This window comes from Molothrus aeneus, chromosome 15 (assembly GCF_037042795.1).
Source record: "Molothrus aeneus isolate 106 chromosome 15, BPBGC_Maene_1.0, whole genome shotgun sequence".
NCBI lineage: Eukaryota > Metazoa > Chordata > Aves > Passeriformes > Icteridae > Molothrus > Molothrus aeneus.
The window spans coordinates 14,968,163-14,983,385 of NC_089660.1; the positions used below are offsets into that span (position 1 = coordinate 14,968,163).

General features: G+C 38.3%; 1 protein-coding gene across 1 annotated transcript in view; it reads left to right on the forward strand.

Moving 5' to 3' along the window:
* DOCK2 (dedicator of cytokinesis 2) overlaps positions 1 to 15,223 on the forward strand; it is a 161,462-nt gene that overhangs the window by 39,228 nt on the left and 107,011 nt on the right. The window contains exons 24-25 of the mRNA XM_066560488.1: positions 1,383 to 1,453; positions 1,736 to 1,842. Of these exons, the coding sequence (XP_066416585.1) occupies positions 1,383 to 1,453; positions 1,736 to 1,842 (178 nt within the window). The remainder of the gene's footprint in view (positions 1 to 1,382; positions 1,454 to 1,735; positions 1,843 to 15,223) is intronic.

A 15,223-nucleotide genomic window follows, 5' to 3' on the forward strand; every position in this document is an offset into this window, starting at 1 on the left:
AGCCACTGGTGGCTCTATCTTTTATCAAACATCCTTTACAGTACCTGTGAACTGCTCTAAAATAAAATTCAGATGCTGCTGTGCAGTCTCTTCATGCAGTATCTGCTGCTTGAATTAAAGCTGGAGGCAGTTCCCAGCCCAACACAGGTGTTTGTTTGGGTGCTTTAAATAGCCCAGGGATTCCCTAAGATCAGTAGAAGGTAAAATCTCTTTGTTGAAGCTGCAACAGGTTTTAAACACTCCTTTGACCTTTCTATGTCTGTGTATGAGTATGGGATGAGATCTGCAGGAGAATGACTATATCTGAAGGTATCATAAACCAGCATTGAGTCTCTTTGAAGTACTGTATTCACTCGTGCTGCAGACTAAGCTCTCTTTTTCAATCAAGACATAAATTTTTTGGTTGTTTTCTTTTTTAATTGTCTACTGCAATGGAATCTCATACAAACAAAGTTATGGCTTTCTTCTGTTTAAAAGGTCTAAAAGAGAGCCAAAGAGCTGTGCTCTAATTGTCTTTATTCTAAGCCCCCTACTCTCAAGAAAGAGACTGAGTTTTTAACAGGGAACTTGCTGTGTACAGGTAAAAGAAATATTGAACCTAGGTAGGCTTCTATCAGATAGATCAGTACTAGAAGGCTTCACATCACTGTAATTTAGTTTTTAGCAAGATGTTAGTAGGAGTTTACACCCTAAAGCTGCACAGTGAAGTAAAGTACTGCAAGTTAGTTTTTATGCATATTAGCCATAAGTGTTAGTGGGGATTTTGAGCCTGAAATTGCTTGCTGAAGTTTTCTTGTCCATGTAAGAAGAGTAACTTGTCTCTTAGCCTTGTCAGGGTAGGGTTTGATTATCCCACTATGCTGTCAAAACAGGAACTGATAGGAGGATATAAACCACCCCATAGCTTGGCTGCAGATGGTTGGGCAGGGACATGACCACCCCTTTTCATCTGTTCTGGAAGGGTGGCATCGGGGTGGTGGGTGACTGCTACCCCAACTTCTGCCTCCTGCATGGCACATTTCTGGCATGGAATTGGTACAGCTTCTGCTGTGATCAGTGCTTGGTTTACTTATTTGCATCATAGTGACACTTTTAGTGGTCTGCAAGGAGATAATCTACAAAGCCTGCACCCCCTCTGCTTGGGTTGGTCTAACTCTCACAAAGAGAGTCAGATCCACTTGGAACTATGGCAGTTAAGTTCCTCTGTATATCCTCAGCATATGCAGCTCTGTGGTGAAGTTTATTCAAGTGTGATGTAAAATTTCAGTCTGGGGAAAGAAGTCCAAGTTTATCAGTTTGTTTTGTGTCTCAGTGGTGTGCTCTGTGCTGTTCATGTGCATGTATAAACACACAGGATTAACATGATCTGTCTGTCAACACAGGTTGCTGCCTTGAAGTACATCCCATCAGTTCTTCATGATGTTGAAATGGTTTTTGATGCCAAGTTACTGAGGTGAGTCACTCTTGAACATTTCCTAGATGTCAGCAATTAATTCTTGCAGATCAGTTTAGTTCCACAAAGCTACACCAGTTCCTACTGATCAAGACACTGGTGGGTCCCTGGATATGTTTGTTACTGGTCTCTTGTCAATATTTGTGAGATATAAATAAATATAAGTCTTAAAAAGTGATAAATGTTTAGAAATATGTGATCTTCTGCTCTTTCTCTCTGTCCTTATTAACACCTGATGAATTCATCTGTATGGTATTTATGGCATTTTTCCTTTTCATGCAGCCAACTACTATATGAATTTTACACTTGCATTCCACCAGTGAAACTACAGAAGCAGAAAGTGCAGTCCATGAAGGAAATCGTACGCAGCAATCTTTTTAAAAAACAAGGTAAATACAAAATGCCTCTGAGGCTTCAAATAAATGTGTGAAAATTTTCAGTGACCTACATGTTGTGCAATTCACATTTGAAATGGAGTGAAACAAATAGTGAAAGAGTGTGAATGCCAGGAGCCTGGGGTCTGGAGGGGATTCAGCTCTTTGCACAGGATGGCAAGAGCAAAGTGTGACTGCTGGTCTAGAGCAAGGAACAGGTGGGGCTCAGAGGAACACTTTTGTGTGGTTTTCTTATGTTATAGTGGTTAGGTGGGTGAGCTATGTACCCTGTCAACTCATTTGAAGGTCTATAATGGAATAGGAACAGGAAGTGAAACCTGTGAACACAGATGTTCAATAAGGCCTCTGCCTGTGAAGAGGGCAAAAAAATATCTGTGCTGCGGTACACTGAGCTGCAATGCAGCATTTCCACTTACAGGAGTTACAATGCTTCTCAGCCTCTACCAGAACTTAGTGTCTTTCTCATCTCTCAGGAGTGTTAATGATACTGAAATGCCCTTATCACCATTGTGCTCAGTTTTCCTTCATATTATCACAAGAAATGAATTTTTGCTGAAGAAATCCTATCAGAATAGCCAAGTTTTACATGATTAGTTTCAGCTCAGTGTCAAGTGTTCTGACTCCTCTCCTGTGGAGTGGATGGCTGCTTCTCTCTCTGCACCTTTTTGCTGTGTAGATAACCTTCAGAACCTGAAAGGCACACAGACTCCTCAGATGAGTTCCAATTTTTGACAGCTTAGAGATAATGATTCCAGGAACCTGACAGTACAATAGTGGGTTGCAAATAGTGCTGTGTTTGAGTAGATTGAGAAAGGATTGCTTTGCTCACCTCATTCTGAGTTGCCAGGAGAGTGATGCAGTTCTAACTAGCCAGGACAGATAAAAATTACACTTTATTTTCAGACCTGTGTTGTATTCCATTGAGACTGAATTGTATATTGTAAGCTTTAACAATAACTCGCTGTGTCTGCTGTGTTTTAAGACCATTGTAGATTTCCTGGGGAAAAAAAATCAAGAAAATAATGTAGGTGGTTTTAATGTTTAGATTAAATTAAGTAATATTTTAACCTATCTTTATGTTAATAGTTTCATGGTCAACAGCTGTGATTTTTTTAACTATGTGTAAATTCACATTTGCTTTGAATTGGTGAAACACAGGTAGCTGCAGCTTAGGTATCTCCATACACTGATCCAAACTATTAAGAGCAGATTCTAATTAATTTTCAAACAGCTCTAGTCCTGCATTTCCAGTTTGCTCTGGTAGTTGACTGTATTTCTGTTTTACAAGCAGAGTCTGATGCATCATTGCAGTATGAGGTGCCTTTACTGCTGCTGCTTCTAAAATCAGAAGTGCCAGACTCAGTTTTATCTGTGTTGCTTGTGGTGAGCAGAATTTAGACCAGAAGGAGAAATACCCTCTCACAAGAGTGAAAGACTCTTGGGTACAAATAAGGCATTCTCCTGAACTCTTGATCTTGCTAGAGTTCAGTCAGCTACTCTGTGTTTAATACTGAGAAATTAGGTGTAAGCTATAAACTTTTTTTTTGTTCAATAGTTTTTTCGTTAAAGAAGCTCAGTTGTTACTGGTTCACAGATCAGGAGTGATGGTCAGGACAGCAGATCCCAGGCTTGTATAATAAGGAATAAACCCTAATAAATATTCAGAAGGAAAACATTTGAGCATACAACAACCGTGTGCTTCACAGATCTATTCACTAGTGTTCATCCTACAGCTCCTTTCTTCTACCCCTCTGTGTGTTCCAGAAGAGAAAAGAGTGAGGTTTGGATTCCCAAGAATCTTTCATTATAGTCTGCTTAGTGTGGTGCTTGTTTCATGTGTTTAACAGGCCCTTCCTTTAGCTGAGGTCTGTTAATGCAAAGTACTCTCTAAAGCTTTTACTACTGCAGATAAATAATAATAATAGATTGCTGGTTGCTTGTAAATGCAGCTTGTCTGATGTCTTGAAATAAATAGCTGGTCTGTCGTGGGATACGTCTACCTCAGGATGCATTGTGAATTCTAAAAAGAGGACACGGTTTTGTTTCTGTATTTTTTAGGTAATAATGAATAAGAAATTTTCCTAGGAGGATTTCTAATTCTGGGGACCTTTTATAAAACCAATAAATGGTGGGTTTTACATAATGCTGACCAGATAATTAATACATTTTAATTTTTCCCCGACAGGTAGTTAGTGGATTCATTTAGTCTTAAATTTGTAGATTAAAAAAAATGTATTGCCCAAAAGCTCTCCACCATTTTTTGCTAACATCAGACACTTGACAGCAGAACCAAGCAGCTGAGAGCATGAAGGCAGCAAATCACACTGGATTGATTTGCCAGCCCTGCTGGTTCACCTATATCCTGCGTATCTGGGTATTGTGATCCAAACTTGCATTAGTAATTGGCAGCTAAAGTGTATCCACAAAATAATATGTAAAAATTAACTGCTTGTTTATGTGCTTGTGGGGATGACATGTGCAAGGTCTACCTTAAAATGTTTATACTGTGATACTTAATATAGTAATACTTGGTATATAATTATATAATAATACTTAGTTGTGCTCCCTTTAGAGGAATCTGGAGAAATTGATTGATTTTTTTTTAATGTATTAGATTAAAACAAGAGAAGTCCTCTGAAGAAGCATTTGCCCAAAATAGAGAAATCAAGTTGCTGTCATTTAAGATAAAACTAAAATATACCCTGTTTGTTTTAGCTTAATCGTGACATATTGTTTTATCAATATCATGACTTATGTTATTATAGTACTAACAAGAGAATATTTTTGCTAACTAGAAAATATTCATTTAAACATTTTGCACGTCAGTAGTTTGATGAAGTGTCAGAATAAAACAGCTCCTTGCTGGTAATGTAGGATTTAGAATTGTCATTATTTCAGAATTTAAAATGCCTGAAACCAACAACTTTGCTTTTTTATTTTATTTTTTTCTTACTGAAGTGGCAGGCACACCTTTAGACCATCCTTAGTGCAACCTGATCAGGGCCAAATAGACTCTTGCAAATATATTTTCCTTTTCCTAAGACCATTCCATGAAGTTGCCATTCCTCTAACACAGAATGGCCAGCTGACAATGCTCCTATTGCCTCAGTGATATACGCTCAAGTATCCTTTAGGGTATTTAATACTGGAGTTTTTCTGTTTAGTAGTGATCTTTACACCTTTCCTTTCACCCAACTGCCCCTAAATTACTAATAGCAGAAAATTATCCTTTAAATAATTACAGGGGATTTATTTAGTCTAAATGCTATTTTTGATTATTTGCATTTATGTTTTGTTTTCAACCTTAACATTGTAATTACCACAGGGGTAATATAGTATATTTAGGGCAATATAGTATATATACTATATGTTTATATATCTTTTCTCTTTCTCTCTCTACATATATATATATATATATATCCTATATATAATATCATAGTCCACATCATGTTTAAGTGCAGGCGCTGAAGAATGTGAAAAGGCCAATACACAATTAAGTATCTATATCATTATGTAATATAAAATTTAATATTATTAGATCTATTATTATATAATATATATCATAGTGGTATGGAAACATTTCTGTACTGTGCTGTTGTAATACTGCACACAGTAAATAGCAAACAAATCTCTTTTCATTTACATTGCTGTGGCTTAAAAGAGAAGATTCTAAAGGTGCTTTTTTGCTGTACATTAAATACAATTGATTTTCAAATTAACTGGGTAGAGAACCAAGTGTGTGTGGGGTGTAGACACCGCCTGATTCATTACTGCACTCAATGAGCTGGAAGGTCATTAACAAGAATGAAAGCACATGTAGGCTATCTCAGAACAGGATGCAGCATGATAATTAAGGTAAGATTGCCAACAGTATCATTAACTAAAGTTCACATTTATCTAGAACAGGTAGTATTTTTTTCTGCCATGAGTACAGAATATATTTAACTACACTGCTAATTACAGTGAAGTCTATTAATTTGGTATGTTTCAGATTATCCATTTTTTCCCCCAGACTTTAGTCTCTTTCCAGGTAGTTCATTGCAGTTGTTCAATTAATTTACATCCATTCCCAGAGGTGTTATTTTTATAATTCAATTGGATTGCATATACTGACATTTCTATTCTTTGACCCATTGATATTCACAGCATTTTCTAAAGAAGCAGACTTGTGAAAACATGGGAAAGTGTTTTAGAAAAAAATTTTAAAAGTCAGTGAAATTTGCCTTTATTAAATAAGTCACACATGAACCTGAAGTTGGAAACCTTGAGGGTAAACTGAATTTATTGCTAGGTATTCCCAGGCATTCAAAATTTCCACTGTAGACCCATGGAGTGCTTTCATCAGATAGGAAATGGTCCCGTGCACCTCTGCTGTAATTGATCTTCAAAGGCCTTGCAGCACTAAAGCATTTTTAGAAGCCTTTAAATTACATTGCCATTTTTTGTAGAGGCATTGATTTCTTGTTCCCACTCTGCTACTATAACACAGCTTGGAGAGGTTATGGGGGTGCAGGTGTTTGAGGGGCTGAGTGCAGGATGATGGATGCTTTCCACTGCTTGGGCACTTTCACCGTGGCATTTAGGAATGTTCTAACAGGATGTGGGAGCAGACTTTTATACAGTTTTGCCTTTAGAAAATATTAAGTCGTTTTTGGTCAGAGGGCAAAAGATCTGCTTAATTTTTGACACTTTGCTTTTAGATTACTTGATATTTTGTTATTTTAAAATGTCAAAGTGACAGAAATGGTTGCCTTGTCTCATATAAATACCTCTAATGGGATTTTAGAGTCTCTTTTATGATGTAAGAAACTGTCTCCTGTCATATCTGTCACTCTGTTTAGTAAGATGTAATGGATTATTCTCTCCCTGTTGTGAAGAGAATTTGTTAGAGTCGTTTAATTTCTATGTAAAACTACTTTTCCGGAATTACTGTTTCATTTGTTTATTTTTAGGAAACTTCCTGCCAAAATTCTCCCACCATCTTTCTGTTTCTGAGAAAATAACAAATGAAGATATAGCTGTTCATAAATCACATGGAGTTTTTATTGTAGTTAGTGTTGCTGAGTTTACACTATTTAGAGCTAGATGTTTATTCTAAGCTGGGCCTGGAATATTTACTGACATTATATCGAATGCAGGGAGCCTCCGACGCAGGGAATGATTGGCATCTGACTCCATGATTCAGAAAGTTGAACAATTGCTTTATTAAAACCATACTAGATTACACTAATACTACATTATAATTATACTAAAGAGATACTGTATGATAAGAATACTAAAGAAAACCCCTGAGTGTCGGAGAGAGCCAGGACACAGCTTTGAGTGATTGGTTAATCACTCAAAACCATTTTCACCTGTGTGTAATTAAGTAAATGGCTCTCTGTAAACAATCTCTATAACACATTCCACATCTGCAAAAACAACAGCAGCAGTGAATAGAGATAAGAAGTGTTTTCTCTTCTTCTCTGAGGTTCTCACTGCCTTTCCCAGGAAAAATCTTGGGAAACTTGTGCCTGCTGCTCTCTGTGAAGAGAGCTGAGTCCTTAACATTATGCTGGAGCTTGTAAATGAATAGCCTTGAGAGAACTGGTTTTAATTGGTGAGAAATGAATATAAAGTGCTTCAACACACGATGAAATGTGTATGTTTGATAGTGGTGCTTTGGACATTGCATTCCCTCCTGGTCCAGCCCTGCAGATGGGTTTGTTCTGCAGCAGAGCTGAGATCACCCCAAAGAGCAGGAGCTCTAAGTAGGGCACACAGATGGTCACTGGCAGGGTGGGAATTGGGTTTGTCTTGGCTGGAAATGCAGGCCCTGTGCTTGCTGTGGCTCCAGACACGGCTGCTGCATGTTCAGCATATGCAAACCACTTGCTGATTTTGGAAGAACAGCAGCAACAGACATATGTTAGCACCAGGGGTTAATTTGCCAGATGCCAGAAGAAATGCTGAGACTGGAGCAATTTTTTTCCTTACTGAAGAACTCTTTCTGTTCTTTTACTGTTTAAACATGAGAAGTACTTGCACACACCCCTAACCACACTGATTTCCTAACACTCTTGTACATTACTGAGTTTTACCTGTGAAACATTTGGTTTCATTTCACAAATTGAATATTGTTGCTAGTTTGGGTTGATATAGTGTAGCATTTTTACCTTCAGGATTATTAAGAAACGGTGTTTAAAAAAAGGCATAAGTAGGAGTAATTTCTGGCTAAGCATCTTTCAGTTTAATTATTACGGTCAGGATTGAGTTACGGATATTGATTTTTACTGTTATGATCTTAAAATCTGGTTCCTACTGACAGGAGTTCCTAAGCCTAAATTTTTGGGGTTTTGTGGGGGTTTTCTCTGATTTTTTTTCCCCTTCCCTGTGTTCAACAAAAATTTGAAACATTTTTAAAATACTTGAATTTGGAGATTGTTCATGCATGTGACTCTGCTGTTTTTAGCTACTGGAAAAATGGAAATTAGTCACTGATCATATATATTCCTTTAAAAAGGTTCTGTATAGAAACGCAGTCTATCCTGTAGATTCAGTCTTGAATTTTGCATTTAGCTTATTTATTTATTGGGGCATTTTTAAGGCATACATTACCTCTAAAACATCACTTCAAGTCCTATATTTCAGGCATTCATCTTTTGCCAGTTCTATTGCTGCAATGATTTGATACAGATGAATATGGCATAAACATATCTGCAGGTATTTATCTGCATACATTTGTGATGAATATATGTGGATTAAAGCCATTACTTTTGTTTATGGATGAGTAGGAGACCTACTTGATATTGCAACTGATAACTTTTTGTTAGACTTGACCCATTATGGCATTTTTGTAGTTACATTTTTTAAATTCTGTTGTATGGAGGGAAATCAAGTTAGGTGAACTAGTTTTAACAATGAACTTTGAAATGTATGTGTAAAACATGATTTACAATTACATCAAATAGAAAGAGATATCAAAAGCATATTAAAGCACTTGATAATGACACATATTGGGTGTCAGTAAAATGAAATGAGGAAATGTGAAAATTCACAGAATCATAGGATGGCCTGGGTTGGAAGGGACCTAAAGGATGTGGATGTGCTGACAAGGCTGTGTCTGCCTGGCAGCCTGCAATGCCTGCAAGCTGGAAAAGGCACCGAGCGCTGGGAATGCTCTCTTGGCTAGAGCAGGGCTGTGCTGCAAATTCTGGCTGCCCTGGAGTGCCTGGCACTGCTCAGCCCTCATAAGGGGGACACTTGAACACACACCTGGAAGCTGGCAGGTGCAGACCAGTGCAGCTGCTCCTGGGGTCAGTGCTGTGCTCTGGGTACAGGACCTGCTCTGTGTCCTGCCTCACCTGCTGACTCTGAGCTGCCAGCAGCTGCTGAGTGCTGGCCTCACAGGCTCCTGTGTTTCAACTCCCTTCATGTTCCTATTAGAGTCCAGGGCACAAAGAGAATTTGCATCTTGCAGTGCTGTCAGAATCTGTAGGTGACCTGCTGTGGTATTTTCAGGGTCCCCAGGACAAAGAAGGAAATGATTGAATCTGACTCCATGTTCTTAGAAGGTTAATTTATTATTCTATTCTATTCTATTCTATTCTATTCTATTCTATTCTATTCTATTCTATTCTATTCTATTCTATTCTATTCTATCCTATCCTATCCTATCCTATCCTATCCTATCCTAGAATAGAGAAAGGATCCTTACAGAAAACTCGTGACTCTCCAGAGCCCCAACACAGCTGGACAGTGATTGTTTATCCAACATGTGAATTGTTTTTACTTAATGACCAATCTCCAACCACATTCCAAAGCAGCAAAACACAGGAGAAGCAAATCAGATAATTATTGTTTTCATTTTTCTCTGAGGCTTCTCAGATTTGCAGGAGAAGAAACCCTGGTGAAGGGAATTTTCAGAAAATATGATAGTGACAACCTGTGGTACCTTCCTTTCTGTGGCTCTTATCTAAGCTGTGAAATTTAAATTAAGATTCAGCAATGAATGAAAAGTATACCATTTTAAAATCATTACTCTTGGGCTCCTCAGTAAACCAAAGAGTTAAATTGCAAATTACAAAGAGGGAAGACTTTTAACAGGAAGATTGCTGCAGTTGTGAACAGATGTCCTTTGTGAAGAAGCACAATGCTTTAATTGAGTACTGGCTGCCATCAGAAGTCTCACCTCATTGAAAGAATGTTGTTCACTGGCTTTATTTTTAAGGCTTTGTTCTAAATCTGTATTCAGATGACACCTATGTCCTTATTAAATTGGCATGCCAGTTTTTAAGTGGGCATGAAGCCATCCTAACAGATGGATATGACTACAGGCATGCCAGGGAATCAAGAGAAGTGTTTCCTAAGGGAGACAAAAGCGGTGTTAAATCTTTATTACCATTTTGGCTGCATGTATGAGGCAGTCAGGAATGAAACCCGTCTGTGATCTTTGCTGAAGGAGACCCAAATGTCTTTTTTAATGACATGATAGCATTAATGACTTAAGAGTTTGAATTTCATTTACCTGGTACGTAAGAAATCATTAGGTATCTTCCAAAGGGAATAAGGTGAATAGAAGGGTTAAAAAATCCAACTTAAACCCAAAATAGAAAACACATAACTCCTTAATCTTGGACAACAATGGATCTACCTGTCCTTATGCAGGAAGGTGCTGCCAGGGAACCTCTCCAAGAGGTGGGTTGGAATTTGGGATTGGTGAATATGCATAATACTAAATCTTTTGACAGACCTTGATGAGGAAAATGCAAGATGCTCAAACTGTATGTTGATGTTTTATGTGTTCTAATAAAAGTTGGGACAGCTAGAATAAAAACAGTCAGAACAGTTGGGATTTTTCATGTTTTTGAACAATTAAGAATAGATTGTTGGCAATGTTCTTACATTATTTATCAAGCAGAAAAGAAAGCAGCTAGTATTTAAATAGGCATCTTCCCCTCTCTATGTCTCTCCCTTGTCTGTCTTGAGGTTTCCTGGGGCATGGAAGGAGGTGTGAGAATGTGAATTGCTTCATCACAGACTTAGAGATTTGTTTAGGTTGGAAAAGACCCTTAAGAATGAGTCCAACTAAACCTAACCCTGCCAAGTCTGCACTAAACCATGTCCCCACATCCACCCATCTTTTAAATCTCCCCAGGGATGGTGACTCCATCGGTGCCCTGGGCAGCCTGGGCCAGGACTGGACACCCCCTGAGGCAGTTTCTGCTACTCAAGAGAGCAACTCAGGGAGTTGTAGAGGAGGAAGGTCCCCCCTGATCCTCCTTTTCTCCAGGCTGAGCCCCCCAGCTCCCCCAGCCCCTTCCCAGCTCTGTTCCTTTCTCCTGCCTGGCTCCAGCCCCTCGGTGCCTTTCTTGCTGAGAGCCCCAGGACTGGGCAGAGCCCTCAAGGTGTGCCCAGAGCAGTGCCCAGCACAGGGACAGTCCCTGCCCTGCTCCTGCTGCCACACCCTGGCTGGGACAGGCCAGGTGCCCTTGGTCTCTGGCCCACCTGGGCACACCTGGGCTCATGTTCAGGTGTCCCCAGCACCCCAGTGTGCTGGCACTTCCCCTGCTGGCCTTGGGCCATCCATCCAGCCTGGCCAGGTCCCTCTGCAGAGCCCTCCTGCCCAGCTCAGTGCCATCTGCAGCCTTGCTGAGGGTGCATCCAGTGATGAGCCTAAATCATCAACTACAACATAAAGTTTTCTTTTAGATATTTTTTCAGTTGCAGTCTTCCACCATTTTCTAAATTTTTTTTCTCCTTTTCCCAGGCCAGTGAATTACTGATGTTAAACAAGCACTTGGCTCATTTTCCTTATGTAACCTGTGCAATGATACCTTAATATTAGAATCAGAAATTTATATACTGGTTCAATAAACTTTTCTTTGTCCCAAGATAGTACAAGAATTTCATATTTTATATGATGTCCAAGTGAAATAATTTCAGCTGGTTTTTCAAAGTTACAAGGAAGCAACTACAGGTTTATATTTCCTTTAGTCCACCTGCAGGCTTGGGTTGAGGTCAGGTCTACCTTGCTACAAATACTGGGTTTTTTCCATTTTTGGAAATGGATTTTGATTCAATGTGTTTTTCAGAATATCTTGGAAGTTCATCCTCATATGGGATGATTTTAAGTGGTAGGGGTCTTCTAAAACCTAATTAGTTTTTCCTTTTCTTCTATTTATCAATAATGTCCTAGAATTACATTACAAAATTAAGTAATTCTCCTGTATAATCAACAAGCTGAGTTTAGCTTGCAGCCAGTCAAAAAATATAGACATAAAGCATTAATATTAACCAAACTAATTAACATAAAAAAATGAGGTTTCTTACTAAAATCTATTGATTCTTTTCATTTTAGTATTAATGGAAAGTTTGACCTTTTTTAAAAGGAAATAATATAGCTAAGAAGAGTTAAACAACCTTTGAATTTCCATGTAGCTTGACACTTCAACATTGTTCACATCTGAAAATACCCTGTAAATAATTGATCAGCTGTATATGTTAAGTCCTTTTAGGAGATTCTGTACATATCAAATATGGATCCAATTTTAATTTATATTGCCAAGTACAACTGGGATTACTGAAGCTTGGAGAGCAATTAGCTCTAAAAACTGGAGGAAACCAATTGTACCTTCTGCCTCAGCTGTTCCCTCAGTACAATAAGAAAATTGGGTCTATGCAAGAAGCCCTGCCTTTTTCATGTTTAAAGAATATGGAATGGCTCTGTATGGGAGATAAATTATGTCAAAGATTTGATTCTTTCACCAAAATATATGTTGTGGGGGTTTTAAATGAGTTATAGACAGCAGCAGGCATTTTGCATTCTGGTAGGAAGCTTTAAGTGACCTCTGAAGGCTGGTGTGGAGGAGTTTTAAATTCAATATTGTTTGCTCCCCCTCCTCTTTAAAGTGTTTGGTGCAACTTGTTACCATCTCCTCTATGCTTCCTGATTATTGATCAAATGGGCATCCCTGGCATGTGAAGTCAGGTGTAATTTGGTGATTAATATACCCATAACACTAACCTTCAATCCTAGGGATTTATTTTCTATATGAGGACACATTAAAATGTACTTTAGAAGGCAGGATTCCTCTTGCCAATGACTTTTCTCAATTTAGTCTCTTACTTTGCTTTTGAAATAAAGCTCATTAGGTATAGGTTTTATTATCCAGTTGCTCCTGGTAACTTTGAAAGCTACCCCAAAGGAATTTTTGTATTTGCTAACTGTCAGACAGTTCAAAGGGACATCTAATAGCTTAAAATTGAGCTGGATATAATTTTGAAGGAGTGAGTGCAATAAGTATGTTTATCCTGGCAGATGTGAGACTGGAACGTGCAAAGAACCTTCCATCTTCCTTGTGAGAGGTGAAAAGTGGCTGAGATGTCACATAATGTGATGTGACTTTGAACTTTGCTGTTATGAGCAGCCTGTTAGCACAGCACTGCCTACTGATACCTTTTGAAGAGTAAGTGTTTTCAAGCCTTATTTTTAAGAATGGTTTTTAAGTTATGGGAAAAGAGTTGCCAGCTGAATTTCTCACATGCTGCTGATTTGGAATCTGTATTTCTACATGTCATTGCAGATTAGTTAAAGGTTGAATGTGTTTGTCTAAATATGTTCATCTTCATGTTGAATTAGTTGTAGCTGTTACTGTGTCTGTTACAGATTGTTAGAGTAAGTTCTGAATCCTTATTCAAAGTGTCATTTATACAGAGCAGGTTGAGAGCAGAGAACTTGTGGTACCAAGGGTTGCCATGGGTAGAACTCTGCTGTAACTGCAGAGTTCAGGTAGGGAGAGGAATGCAGGTGTGTTTTAGTGCCAAGAGTTTGCTTGGTGTATGGCATCCACAATGCTATAGAGAAATCTGGGGTTTAGCTGGTGCTGAATCATTCCTTCAGCATATCCCGCACACACTCAGAGAATCTGGAAAGGAACACAGGGATGGAGCAGAGTGGAGACCAGAAAAGAGAAATTTTACTCTATGTGTATTTCCATACAGGTTAAATGTATGTGAAACAGTTTTTATGCCTCACTACAGATACTGTGCAAGTTCTAGGGATTAAAATGATGAGAAATGGGTTTCACCTATCTGTCTTTAGAGTAATGAGTTTGATATCATCCCTTCTGATATAGAACACCTTGATGTTTGAGTCCATGGATAAAAAAATGACAAGCCCCAAAACTGTCATCATTTATGTTTACAGGCATATATGTAACTTTGTTCCTAACTTTCTGACAGTCTCTGTCCATTTTGCAGAGATTCAGGATCTCCTGGAAATTTCTTTTGTGTTGTGGCACTTACTTGCTACCCTTGTCTTCTCTGTTCAGTTCCGGAGTTTTCATTATAGTTTCTTTGTATAAACTATATATAAACTATATATAAACTATATATATAGTTTATATATAGTTTATATATTCTTTATATGTAACTTATATATATATATATCTTTATATATAGTTTCTTCTTATATGTAGTTTCTTTACAAGCTGGTCATTTGCAGTGCACCAAGCTCCTGCTGCACTACCTCTGATTAGCAGTTTTGGCAATCAAGGATCCTAGAATAGTTGAAGAATACTTAGAAAGAATCTGGGAATGTGTCCAGTCCAGCCCCCAGCTCAGCATGAGGTCAGCTCTGAGGTCAGAGCAGGTTGTTCCAGGACAGACTGCGCAACCTGTTAGTTCTGCTGCTTGCCTGTCCATGGGAGGGAGAGGCTTTTCCTTACATCCAGCCTGAGCTGCTTGCTTGGCTTGTGATTCCATTTTTTTACTTCATCTGATCCGCTTTAAAATCTGTTAAACCTGTACTGAGTCTTCAGTAAGACTCCTACACTTACAGTCCTTCTGCTAAGCACCATTAAATGGAACTTAGTTAGCAGTAAGTGCTATATCCAAAATATCCAAAATATAGCTTAAATGTTTTTGGAGTGGTCAGAATCTGAATGAATAAATTCTGAACTGATCATACTGGGAACACTTTCCTCCCTGGATAGCCTTAGACTGTTGAAGGACAGTTTCCACAGATAACAGTGAAAACAGAACTTAAGTTTGTTTGCTAGCTTTTTCAATAGTGAGCTAATAATCTCTTTTATAACTTGCACTTATTTGTTGACTGAATGTATAAACCCTTTATTTAAAAGGTCCTATCACATTTCAGCAAGTTTTTAGGTATTGCAACTTTTTTTGTTGCTAATGATGTTTCTTTGATTTAGTTTTGGCTTCAGCTAATAGCAGTGCATTTGTTGGAGTCACAATTAGAAATGGTTCATATGAGCAAATCAAGAAAGTGTTTGCTAGGTATTGAATTACATCTCAATTTCAGAAAACTGATAGCATTTGCTGTCTGCAGCTGGTGACCACAAAGCTGCCAGTCCTGACTTCTGGAGGTTCTCTG